The 14,568-nt window shown below is 34.3% G+C and overlaps 1 protein-coding gene across 1 annotated transcript in view; it reads left to right on the forward strand.

The window, feature by feature from the left end:
* The first annotated feature begins 7,812 nt into the window (after positions 1-7,812).
* GlyRS (glycine--tRNA ligase) overlaps positions 7,813-14,568 on the forward strand; it is a 41,352-nt gene continuing 34,596 nt past the window's right edge. Inside the window, exon 1 of the mRNA XM_067268891.1 lies at positions 7,813-8,165. Coding sequence (XP_067124992.1) covers positions 7,962-8,165 — 204 coding nt within the window. The 5' untranslated portion in view covers positions 7,813-7,961. The remainder of the gene's footprint in view (positions 8,166-14,568) is intronic.

Raw genomic sequence — 14,568 nt, forward strand, 5'->3', positions numbered from 1 at the left:
ATAATGTTGCTGAAATGATTAGAGTTGCCACCTTCTCAAAAATTGCTGACCTGGACAATAGATTTGTTCCAACTCAAGTCCGTAATTGGTTTGAATTTGAAACCGTACAAGACATGCAATGTCATTTTACAGCCAAGAACTGAACAATGCGCATGCCAATTTTAAACCAGTTAGGAACTGGTGTTGAAACAACCTAATATTTGCCAGAGATATTTTGCAAGTTAGAATTTTAAAAATACATTTTCTGTCACTCATAGCCTACGGATAAGATGGGGATAAATTTGGGTGGGGTGTGAAGTTAAAATCTCTAACCATTAAAATAAAATACTCGCAAATACTTTTATAAATTTATTTTGTTTCATCGTAATTTCACAATCTACGAAAACCGGACTAATTAATAATTAATCCGGACAATGAAGATGGCCGGATGGCCGAGCGGTCACGGTGGCAGCCTACCGCTCTGGGGGACCCGGGATCGAATCCGAACCGGTCGAATAATCCCCAGGAATTTTTCGGGGGGTGGTTCGTTCGGATATGTCGGGCCCCGTCCCTCACCACCCGGTCGCCCCATTGTGGGCCTGTCCGAACCCATAATAGGCCTACTAAAAGAGGCCCTCTTAGTGCCCACAGGGCGGAAAGAGCTTAAAAAAAAAAAAAATCCGGACAATGAATTTAAAAACCGGCCTAGTGGCAACACTAGAAATGATACACTTAATCTGATTTTCAGGTACATTTTCCTGCTGATCAATGGAAAAAGCTAGAGTTGATGGAACTAGAAAATTGAAAAAAGGTCGAGCAAATTATTGAAAACATTGAAATAGAAGAATGGGATGCAATGAATATGGATCAATCTATCTAATACAGAAAATAACGTATAATATTATATTTCAGGCTATATATTATCAGTGGTGATATTCAGCGGGTTCGCACAGGTTCGGCCGAACCTTTCGTTAAAATTTTCAGTTTTCCGAACCTTGTTACAAACACGGAACATTTCTCAATGGTTTTGTTTTTTTTTTAAATATATTAAAATATACGTATTATACTCTGTAATACTACTAAACTATAGCCTTATACCCCGTTCGAACCGAGCATTTCAATCTAGATTGTGATCAAGGTTGGGGAGTATGTCTTAGTGCGATCTCTCTCGACCGTTTCAATCTCGACCGAAACGAGGTTTAATCGCGATTGATTCAAAAGAGTTCTTAAAACTAGTTCCAGTCATAAGAGAGATCCCACAATCCCACGCGCGCTAGATAATATAAGATGGCTGTGTAACACGTGTCGGGTTATGGACAGCGAAATAAAAAGAATATTGTATTACGAGAGACGATGACATCTGTCTACTATGAGTAGTGCCATTCGGGGTAAAAAATTTCTCTGCCGACAAAGAAAAAAAAAAAAAAGGTCGACAGCACTAATATACTATTGTTACCCGGTCTTCGCCCAGGACCCCTTACGTTCCAAATATGCCACTGATTATTAGATATATCGCAAGAAAAGGTATTGTATTTATTTCTAGCCAAAACTTCCATTTTCGTTTGTCGGTGATTGTCATGGAAAAATTTTCTGCTAGCGAACCCTTTGTTAACTATTTCGAATATCACCACTGGATATTATCGAACATAAGAGAGAAGAAGAAAATATGTAATGAATGTTTTGAATCTGTATGCTTCAAGGATGCCATTGATGTAGATACAAATTTAACAAAATTAGTATCTCTGAGTAGTTACAAAAAACTTTATGCTGCTAAAAGCACATTTCAATTGTTTTTATATATAGAGACGAAATTCAATCTTTGGAGAGTACAGTAATATCTCGGTTTTCGTTGACTTCGGTTATCGTCGGTTTCGGTTTTCGTCGATTTTCGCGAAAAATTTGTCGCGGTCTTCGTTGGTTGCCTCGGATTTCGTCGACGTGTCCACATGACCTCCTTAATTTTGCGAAACCACGCGTTTTCCTGCTTAGTGTGGCGCTGTTTCTCGTTGTGCATTACCCCGCGTGTCTAGCCAAACAAAGGGCGTATTCGAAATTTCAGCGTGCAGTCAGCACCTCTGTTCAAAATTTCAGATGACTTCCGGTTGCTGCCATTGTGCTTCCAGCAAACCGCAAGCGTCTTTTTCGGTGCTGGATACACCCAAGGTCATAGAATATAAGGTTACCTCATATAGAAGAAACGCTTCTCATTGGTTGCTTATTTGACGTCACTCGTAGTCGAAAACGAAACATTTTACTATGTCCTTATGGTAAAATCATTACCGATCAGAGGCTTGTAGCTTTAATTACACGCTAATATTTCATTAATTACGATTATTACGTAATTAAATATAAGAAAAACCGTAATATTGAGCAAATCTTCGTAATTTTTACGTGTAAAGTTGAAATTAAAATGCGCTTTTCTACTTTGTAAATGAAATCGATTTTATCTATTTTATGATATTATAACAACAATAGTTTCTTAAAAGATTAATTTTTGTAAATTCTACGTAAGGGATTTGTATATAAGTAAATTAATTTAATTTATATCGTCAAACGACTTCTTTTTTAAAACCAAAAATTATATTGGTCTATTTTTTAATTTTTAATACTAATGTACCGAAAACGATATTATTTACTCATGCATATACAAAAATAACTTTGTCAAAAGAACAATTTTTTAATGTTATAAACATATTTTTAATATCACTATATCCAAATTAAGTGTTACATAAAACAGAATTTAAAAAATCAGGTACAAACTTTTTTAAATTTTCTATTGTTTTTATAGTTTTTAAAATGAAATTTTCATGTTTTAATTTAAAATTAAGATTATCTAAAGCAGTGGTTCCCAAACTTATTATACCCACGGACCTCTTCTCATAGCAAAAACCTGTCAATGAACCCCAAGTGAAATAACTCTATACAACTGAATTATAGCAAAATTTCAAATTTAACCTTGATGTCTTGGATGGTGAATGGTGACCAAAAATAAAATATAAATAAAACATTTTTATATTTAAAGTAGTATTTATTCAAATGATAAATTTTGTTTTAAAATACAAAAGCACATTATTTTTTAATGAAAATAGTGAATCTGATGGGATGATATGAGATTATTTATGTTGGGTTCGATGTTTGTGAGTAACATTCTTAAGTCTCCGCGAGTACTAATTTCAGTGGCGTGCCGTCATTGGAAGCGATGGAAGCGCCGATTCCACCTTCAAATGACCTTCCCTTGTATTTTATAAAATATAAATTTTCATATTTTAACGTACTTTGCATTAATTAAAATTAATATTTTATTATAACTGCATTATGTATATTTTACACATTTCTATACTACATGTGAAAAAAACGATAAGATTGCTATTGTATATTCGAATAATTCAGTGGCGGAAGGAGTGTCGAAACCGGGTTAGTTTCCAATCAGCCAGATTATATAGGCATTGGCACATGCGGTTTACAGAGCACCAACCTCACCCGGTTTAGCTGGTAGAAGCGACACACGCATAAAGCATCTAATTTTATATCCCGGACTGGTTGTGGGCTGTCAGCCGCCTGCTTGTTAACTTCCAAGCAGCCAGATTATAAGCATTGGCGCATGCGCTTTACAGAGCACCAACGTCACGGTTTAGCTGGTAGAAGCAACACACGCGTAAAGCGTCCAATTTTATATCCCGGACCGGTTGTGGGCTGTTAGCCGCCTGCTAGATATTCGGACACCCTCGCCCGATTATGTGAATCATGAGCAGACTAGATCAACGGCAGGCAACCCTCGGCCCGCAGGCCGAGGGTTGCCTGCCGTTGATCTAGTCTGCTCATGATTCACATAATCGCCGTTGAACGCTCGCCAGCTATGGCTCGCGAAAAGTTTCTATCCGGCCCGCGAGATCTTTAATAGATTATTAAATTGGAAAAATAACTAATTAATAGTTATTTATTAATTATTAATTAATAGTTATTTTTCCAATTCTTTGTAATTTTCGAAAACGATAAGAGAAATAAATGTAGTAATTAACTTTTTATTTATTAATTTCATATTTGCAGACTAAAAAAATTACAAGTCACAAGAAGGCGTCAATTGACTAGTACGGCCCGCGGAAAAAACGTAAAATTTATTCTGGCCCATGTTATAAAAAAGGTTGCCCACCCTAGACTAGATTTATAACTTAACCCAACCGATAGGAGTTTACTGGCATGTTTTTATGATAGTTCTGTATAGTTGACAAGAGTTTTAAAAAAATCCATTAAAATATTTGATATATTTATTCCGCGTTTATTCCGCTCTCCTATCTTATATTACTTACGGATTTCAATGTTAATTTGGGCATTAGTCTTTCCCTTTTAATAATGTTTTCTTTTTCATTATATGGTCTTGAACCAACACTTTTTTAAAATAAATTTTTGAATCACAAGCCACGATATAAGGGCTAAAATTAAAATTATCAGAAAAACTTACTTGGTAAAACAAAATGTGTAATGAATATACATACCTAGTACAAAAAATTCTTCAATTGTATGAATGTACTTTTAAAGAGACTTATAATTAAACATAACTTTGTGAAGAAACGTACATAAAAATAACAAAATATTCTTTACTTTTTAAATCTTAAAACAATCCACTTAGTGAAATAGCTCCCTACGAGTGGCTAATGAATGGAATCAGAGACGGTGCAGGTAGGTGTGTGCGTGCCAAATCCCGAGGGTGCCGATACCGGTCAATGTCAAATGCCTCTTTTGTCGCATCACTAGTATATATCAAAGGACGCGACAGGATTGTTGTAGATTTTAAACGTTTCTCACCATAGCTGTAAAAATCTAAATATGTTAAACTTAACAGATTGTCCGTCGTTCGTTTTCTAACTAATTCGTTTTAGGACCAAGTGTTCACTGGAATTTCCAAAATTTACAACTTTTCGGTCACTCTCATTGAACTGGAAAAATTTCTGTCTTTATTACATCTAATAGACATCAGACCTCACTGTACTCGGCAAGAGATTGGTTCGGTTAAGCTTCTGTTTAAGTAAAATTTCGGCTCTTTCATCAGGGTTTTATTTATGTTTCTAATTCCCTAATCGCTTAATTATTTAACTACTTCTTAGTAGAAATAAGTCGAAACCGGTTACTTTGTATTTGAATATCTGTAGTCTTGGGAAAGAAGTGGAAAGAAATTTTTATGACAACCGATACATAAATCGTAAATTTAAGGAAAATAAATTCTAGAGCTGTTTTTGTACCATTGTACTGTACGTCTCATTCATTAAATTTGGTTGTAAATGATGCTGCCAAAGTAACAGTTAATTTTTTAACACTACTAGAATTGTACACGTTTTATCTGCATCCCCTTACAGATGGGACATACTGTATCGTAATATCATCGGTTTAAATATAAATACGTCAACAAAAAAATTTCGACATTTTGACGATAAAATTTATTACGAATGACGATTCTTTCGTAAAATTAAAGCAATTTGGAATTCAAAGCGGAATAGAATTTAACATTGGTAGACAATATAAAACAAATATTGAAAATTATAACATATCTATTAATCGTAATTATAACATCTATTAATTTAGATAAGATATGTTTTTTTCTCAAAGCAAGAATTGGCATTTAGAGGGCATAGGGAATTTATTGAATCTAATAACGGAGGTACAGTAGAGACTCGTAAATCGGCACCCCGGTAATCAGAATCGCCGGTAATCGGCACGATTTTCAGTCGGACTGTGTCGTGCTTTTTTTTTTTTTTTTTTTTTTGTTTAACTCTTCCGCCCTGTGGGCACTAAGAGGGCCTCTTTTAGTAGGCCCATTATGGGTTCGGCCAGGCCCACAATGGGGCGACCGGGTGGTGAGGGACGGGGCCCGACATATCCGAACGGACCACCCCCCGAAAAATTCCTGGGGATTATTCGACCCGTTCGGATTCGATCCCGGGTCCCCCAGAGCGGTAGGCTGCTACCTTTACCGCTCGGCCATCCGGCCGTCGACTGTGTCGTGCTGAATCGAACGTTTTTGAGACTAAATTTACTTCTAAAGTATAATTTTCATGTTTTTATATTCTTCAATATATTTATTTTTTTTGTACAAAATGCAGAAATAATTTTTAACGATACGATAGCCTCGATTATTATTATAAAAATTTTCGTTAGGCTTAAAATCGACGAAAATTCAACACGAAGCGACACGCAACGGAGAAAAATTCAACAAGAAGCGACACGCAACGGAGAAAAATTTGAACATCGGACAGGTTAATATATTTTTTCGTACATAAACCGTAATCGGAACAAATCCCTAATCTGAACAACCCCAGTCCCCAATTGATTCCGATTTTCGGTTCATTACTGTAATTATATTGAACTTTCTTATTTATTACGTCAGATAATCTATTAAAAATACATTTAAAGAAGTATACGGTTTTTACTGGCTTATCGAACAAACGAATACGAACGGGTCCTGACGCGCAATTGATTGCCCCTGTAAGTCGGCTTCTTACAGAAACACAGCTTCCCTATCATCAAATGTCACGGCACGCCACTGACTAATTTGCAGTCGATTTCGTTTTTTTCGTGATGAGGTTCATAACTGCACTAAATCCACGTTCTACTAAATATGAAGCGGGAAAGCGATCAACAGCTTCTGTACAGTGTCCCATAGTGCAGGATAAAAATTGGTATCTGTTTTTGTAACCAGAATTTGTGGTATCCTTGTTCAAACATTGGTTTCATTTCCTCATTTGTGGATAATTCAATCAGTTCCTCCTGTATTAGTATGGCTTTTTCTGAGTTTGTGGGTCTAATTGCAAAGGGGTCCAACACCCAATCTGGGATGCCCAAGTGAAGAATATCTACAAATCTTTGGCTGAGGTCAGAATGAAGAGCCTTTAAGTGTTGACAATAAACAAGCAAATCATCATCTCGTTTTTGCAATTTTGAAAGATTTGGAAACAGAGCATTCTCCTCTCCCCAAGTTTTGTTTGTATAAAAAAAAGTTTTGCAACAAACACAGATATTATATTTTTAGTTTTGATTAAATTTAATTGATCACCTTGTAACTTCAAATTGGTTTCGTTAAATTTGGCAAATAAGTCAGTCATATATGCTACGTCATTTTTTGAATTAATTAAATTGAGCTGCAAATCACTGTCTTTGCTGTCCAGGAATTACAACACTGAATCAGAGTGCCATAAAATCAATCCAAACATGCACCTTTAGATAACCAACGAACTTCCGTGTTAAGTAGTAAACGATTATAATCTTCATAATTTTCTAAACAAAGTTGAGCAAATAATCTCTCATCGGCTTATTCTTCGAGGTACTTGAGACAGTTTGGAGACTTTACAAGACTAGTATTTTTGAATGATGGTCGAAAGGCCGAGCGGTTAGGATGTCTGTCTACTGCTCTGAAAGACACGCCATCGAATACGAACGGGTAGAAAAACTCCAGGAATTTTTCGGGAGGTGGTCCGTCCGGATATGTCGGGCCCCGTCCCTTACCACACGAATCCATGCTAGGCCTGTGGACCTAGCCGAATCCATAATGGGCTTACTAAAAAGACTCTCTCAGTGCCCACAAGGCGGAAAGTGTGTAAAAAAGGCAGAATAATTATATTTCATATCTGGATGATATAGATATTTTTAAAATTAAAAAAAATATATTAAATGTATTAATTAATATTTTTATGAATTATATAAATATTAAAAGATGTTTTTGTTTTTAACTAAATAATTTATTTAATTCATTTTTCAACAGAAACAATTAATAACTTTACATCCTAACTAACACTAACATGTTAAAAGAGAACGTTTTTAATAAACGTTTCCTATTGGATACGATTCGTAGTCGTTATAATACTTTCCAATGGAGTCTTTCAACTGATCAATTGATATATCACCGTATTATTGTATATTAGAAGAATGGAGCATGCAGTAGCATGATGAAATCGTACGCGAACCTGTTCTGAATATGTCAGGTCAATGATTTCATGGGAATTTTTCGAACTTCTAATTTATTTGAAGTAAAGAAAGCGATTGTCCACGCCATAAACAGACATTTAAGTCAGAAAACCGAATTAATACGTTTAGGCGGTAGAAAATATAAGCAATATCAAATAGATTATATTAGAAATATGGAAGATCCAAAGTCTACACAGATTTTAAAACCACTCAGGGAAGCTGTTAAAGAAATGGTAACATTTTTTAAATATCTAAACATAAACAATTACTTTTCCTTTGTAAATAATACCATGCGTTTAAAGAATTTATGGGTAGAAGTTACTTTTAGATCATTTATGGATATATGTATATATGTAAAAGACACTAAAAGTAATTTCTACCATATTTTTCTCAATTTCACATTTTTTAATGATAATTTTTGATTAATACTTTCCAGTCTTTTTATTAATCAGTTTATTGATGAAATGATAGACATCAGATGAATGAATAGTTGAACATATTGCTTTGTCCATGTTGTTTAAGCATGTGTTTACAATCCTTGCAAGTGCACTGATGGCCAAGTGGATAAAATCTCTAAGTGCTAGTAGTTAGTTTGTGCCTGATCAATGGATTGGCCACCTTGAAGTTTTTTGGGTTTTCTTCGTGTGTCTAACACATAAAGGGGAGCCTGTTTTTACACTCTTAAGGGTGAAAAGATTGGTTTGGGGTCCCACCGACAGGGGGCCCCAAACCAATTTTTAATAAGGTAATATTTCTCCTAAAACATTCTCCCAAAGAAAAATGTCTGAAGTCAATGCTATAACTCACCACTGTGTTTTCCATAGAAAGGCCTCCTGGAGCACCACACCTTAGCAGACTACCTAAGTGTTGCATTGTACTATTCCTTAAGTGTTGCAGTCATGCTATTCTGATAAAATGATTTAATGAAAAGTAAATCACTTTGAAAGTTACTTAATTTTGTTATAATTTTATGTGTGATTATGTAATGTTTTTCTAAATTATTAAAAATATATGAATTTCAGCCCCAATATAAAATGTAGCACCTATGACGATTAAAATAAGGACTATATATAAAAATATAACTTTATAGATGAGAAATTATATCATTATTGGTTACTCTTTAGAGAAGGCTAATGCTTATTATGTAAAACTAAACTAAATTTTTGTAATAAATTGGGTAAACACAAGGCAATTGAATCTATGTAGGATGTAGAAAATAAATATTGCTTAAATTTGATGTAAAACACATAAAGGAAACAACTCTTTACTTATCAAATCTTATTATTAACATCTAAGAATGGTATGGAATAGCTACTTTTTCATAATTGCATAAAGCTGAGCTTGATATATAGTATTAAGCAAATGTTACTACTGGGTTTTAATCAGGTCTTAATATAGCTAATTAATTATAAAGATATTACATAAATTGGACTATCTATAGTTCAAATGACATAATTTTTATAATTAATTAGCCTTATTATAACCTGATTAAAATCCAGTAGTATAAATTTCCATTGTTGTCTGTCTTTGTCTGTCTGTCCTTCCTTAATCTTGAGAACAGAGTTGGATAGATGAAAATTGAGACCAGATATGGAAAGTGTAGTGTCAGGAGGCCCTGATTAACTATATAAGAACTTCTGATTTGAACCAGAAGTCATGTTATTTCAATTCAAAATTTTTCCCCTGAAAGGAGTTAGATGATCAGCACAACTCTATTGCTGTCAAGAAAAGTATTATGTATAGGGGCAAGACACTACTAATTTGAGGTAACTTTGAGAATAAATGGACATTTATTAAACTTTGAGAATATTTTTGATTGTATTTATTTGTCTAATTTATGACAACACCAATAAAATAAAATTTTTGTTAGATTATTGCATTTGTGTTGATAGTGTTGAAATGGTTTTTCAGTTAATTTTGTTCTTCCTCTCACTGAGTTTTTATTTTATTATGTAAATTGATCTTTGAATCAAAGCAATATTTAACACAAAATCAAATAGAAATAGGTGAGAAAAACTGTACAAATGTTTAGCTTTTGATATTTGGTCTCCATGTAAAAATAGAAACAACTCCAGAACAAGTTTAGAATATTATGTTTAGAATAAAAATATATTCATTAAGAGATGGTGGTAGGTAATTTATATTAGTAAAATGTTACACATACCAGTTACAGATATGAAAATAGTTGTTTTAAAATGTTTAAATATTAAAAAATCAACTAAAAATTATTAAACTTATTCAAATTTTTTATTTTTCTTAAATAACATGTTTTATAATAATGATTTCTGATAATATTTATGGAAAATAGTAAAAGTAACAGTATAGATATAAACCAGTTTCCAATAGTCAAACACACAAACTGGATTTTCAGACCAAAATTAAGCTAATTATTAATTTAAACATTAAAAATTTAGGATGAAATATGGTTGTACAATATTGAAGACAAAATACAAAGAAATATTTTTGAAGTCTTATTGCATCTCCATTCACAATCACTGGGGTATAACTACAGTAGAGCATTGATTATCCGACCCCCGATCAACCATCACATCGGTTAACCAACTGTGTTCTAGTCAGAAAATTCAAACGTCCGCTAGTGATGTGGCTGTGGCACTACAATATTTGGCTATGTCTTGGCTACTTTAATAATTTTTTGTTAAATTTTTGCATGTTTAAGCTGGCAATATTAGCTCTACCATGAAAGGGAAGCCAGTATTTAAACCAGGCTTAATTTTATTTAATGACGCTATCCAATTGCTGTTTTTAAAACGTGTGCGAGATTTAGCGGCAAAAAAACGAGTGTCAGCTGTGAAGCAAAAGAAAATTTTGGACTTCTTTTTCTAATGTATAGGCCTATTTTATGTAAAATACTAGCAGGTAGGCCTTGGGCAAAAGTAACGATAGCAAAGATTAAGATTATTACATTATAGTCAACCTTACCCTTTTCACAGAATGCAAGAATTGAGTCCCCCCTTTTCACAGAATGCAAGAATTGAGTCCCCCCTTTTCCAGACTAATTAGAGAATTTTTAGATGGGTCTAAAAATATGTTTGATTTCCTGCAAAAACGAAAAAAACTGCATCTGCGTCTTGCATGTTGCTTTCTCTTAACACTTCCATATGTAACACTTCCATTGTTACTTGACACTTCCATTGTTGATGGAAGTGTTAAGACTTAATCCTGTCCCTCTCCTCCGTGGGGAGGAATTTCGAAAAATCCCTTTTTGGTGTGCGTTCTCGTGACGTACCCTAACTATGTACCAAATTTCAACTTTCAACTCCTAACCGTTTGGGCTCTGCACTTATTATCATCATCATCATCAACTTGTCTCGATTATATTATAGATGTAACCCAAATATATATATATATTTTTTGTTTTATATTTTTCAATATACAGTACAGTACTGTATTTATTTTGTGCAAAATAAAGAAATAATTTTTAACGATACAATAGCGACGATTATTATTTTTAAAAAAATTTGTTAGGCTTAACATCGATGAAAATTCAAGACAATATACTAATATAATAGGTTAATAGCGATATACTAATATACTAATTACATGGGGTATACTAATAATGTATCTTTTCCAGTGGCGTGCTGTGACATTTGATGATAGGGAAGCTGTGTTTTTGTAAGAAGCTGACTTCCAGGGGCAATCAGTAATTGCGCGTCAGTAATGGTCTAGGGCAGTGTTTCCTAACGTGGGGCCCACGCCTCACAGAGGGGCAATTTGATTGTTAAGGGGGGCAATTCGAAAATGGACTCATCCAGAGTTTAAGTTAACCGTATAGCCGCTGTATGCCATATTGTAAATATTGATTTAAGTTAGTTTTAATTTTCTTTGTTCTTTGTTTCCCTTTCCTACTAGAACTTCCCTTTATAACCCTTTTCCCTTGGGGTGGGATTAACAATTCTGGGAACCACCGAGAACAAGAGATGAACAAGGCCCTGAGGTCGGTGAAAGAGGAGAAAGGACATTCTTTGCCCAGACCTGGAGGTGGGCAATGACTGGAAAGTGCAAAAGACTATGATGAAAGGATTGGGTTTTATCGTGGTTACAATAAAACAGTGTGGCAATTAAGTGCAAGAAAAACTTCAATGAACACGACAATGAGAGACCTTCCAAAAGACTTCAACGTATGTGTTGGGGGGCATAAGAATTTTAGAAAGGCTTAGGTGGGGCATAGCACAAAAAAGGTTGGGAAACACTGGTCTAGGGTCTGACTACCTTTGGGTGAGAGACCAAGGCTCATGATTAAGGCATAGTTTCTAAAACCCTGTAGTGCCTTGTGGCGGAGCAGGGAAAAGAGTTACCTTATGAGGCTAGGGTCCATTCGTACTGTACATGGGTGGTGGCTGTAGAGACAAAGACGACAAGTATCTGACAAAAACCGTTTATTTTAACATAAAATAAACATATACCATGTACAAAATAGTTTGCTTTAGAACAATCAGTTGTTCGGACGTCCCGAGCGTCGATGTGGTTCTTCGATGGTCGATCGAAGGTGGCCCCGGGACAGTGGCGTTGACAAGTCTGTAAGGCACGGGGAGACTTCATCCGTTGGAGTCGGGGACACAGTCTAAGTCCGAAGTGGCATGGGTTACAGGTTGGCACAATAGACGAGAAATTGTTTCTTTTTTTTTTGCGCGTTGACACACGGCGTTTTGGTTATTCGGAACGTTAACCGAGTGCCAGGTGTCCTCGATTGTCAAAGATTATATCAATCTCCGTTCTTTCTTTCATTCATTTTGATTGGTCGTTTTCCCTCAGTCACGCTTCCCGAGTGGTTGGTCCCTGGTTACTAAACGTAACGAGACTCTTACCTGGAAAGTGAGAAAAGTCAAAATCGAAGACGAATTCAATCTTCCACCGATCGTAGGACGATTTCCTTCCGCGATTTATGGTTTCTGCCTGGCAGTTTGATATAAACAATGGGTGTCTGACTACAAACGACTTTTACCTATGTTTTTTTAAACTAATAAATTTATCTCTAAATTAACCGTTTTTTCGCATCTTTTGTGATGGGTCAGACCTGTCCAGTACATCACATTTCCATAAAAGTTTTAAACAAATATTGGAAATGACAAAAATAAACAATTTATGTATTTTAGTTCTAAAATACAAATAATACATACATAATACAAATTGATACGATACAAACAATGATAGAAAAATTGTTTTTTTAATTTTTTATAAACTAATTCTATTCGGCGATTTTTTCCGCAAAGTCATTAATTACTTTATCAGAAAAGTCGCTGGTCGTCGACTCCATCAACGTATTTAAAAGCTCTTTTTCTATCGAAAGCAACGCTAGCGACGACAATTTTTCCTCCGACCGCGTGTTCCTGGCCAATGTATGAATTTGCTCCGTGGTCAAAAAACTGCGCTCAACAGACGCACTGGTAGATGGTACCATAAAAATTAATGATATTAAATCATATAATTCTTTTGTACGTCTTTGTTCGGATCGACATTAATTATAATATGTTTTATGTCTAAGAGTTACTTGTCGATATAGTCCGGACATGAATATAAATATTGCGATTCACTACGTAATTTAGATAAATCAAAAAATTTCCCATAAAATTTACTTAATTTAAAGAATTAAAACACGCTTGGAAAAATTGTTAATAATTTTAATATTATGAAAAACATCTAAAAGTGATAAAAATTCTAAAGATTTGTCTGAAAATCTGTCAATATAATTATAATTTTCTTTTAATTATATTGTAATTAAATATAACTTTGCAAAAAAACATACATAAAAATAACATTGAATACTCTTTACTTTTTAAATCTTAAACAATTCACTTAGTCAGATAGCTCCTACCAGTGGCTAAGGGATAGAATCGTTGGAAGCGTTACACGTGTGTAGCTTCCACCAGCTAAACCGGCTGAGGTTAGTGCTCTGTAAAGCGCATGTGCCAATGCCCTCTGGCTGCTTTACACCATTCAGTTATTCTCGCCGTGGAAGCTGTCTCGTAAGTGCTTCCATTCCGCCACTGATATTCGAATATACAATAGCAATTTTATCGTTTTTTTTCACAAATAGTATAGAATTTTTTAATAATATACATAATGCAGTTATAATAAATTATTAATTTTAATTAATTCAAAGTAAGTTAAAATATGAAAATTTATATTTTAGAAAATACAAGGGAAGGTTATTGGAAGGTGGATGCGGAGCTTCCACCGCTTCCAATGACGGCACGCCACTGATCTTTTCATACTTTTCGGTTATCCGTTTTTTCAGTTATCCGACCAACCCGTCCCCAATTGAGTCGGATAATCAATGCTCTACTGTAATATTAGCATAGTCTAACTTTCTTTGCAGGATATCCTCCACATATATGTATGCAAATTGTTTTGTGGTGTCACAGAGAAGAGCCTATAAAGAAAGACTGACTCCATTAGTGTGTGTTCTGATGATTGTGAATGGATATTCAATAAGACTTCAAACATATTTTTTGTATTTTGTCTTCAATATTGTACAAATTATTAATTAATTAAATTATAAAATTTGATTCAAACATAGCGTAAGATTCAGCTTAATTACCTAAGATTAATAATTAGAAATCAGTTTTGAATGTAATTAATTTAGAATATTTGAATTTACAATTTTTGCTAGCTATG

The sequence above is a fragment of the Centruroides vittatus genome, unplaced genomic scaffold (genome assembly GCF_030686945.1).
Source record: "Centruroides vittatus isolate TY-2023 unplaced genomic scaffold, ASM3068694v2 contig_341, whole genome shotgun sequence".
Lineage (NCBI taxonomy): Eukaryota > Metazoa > Arthropoda > Arachnida > Scorpiones > Buthidae > Centruroides > Centruroides vittatus.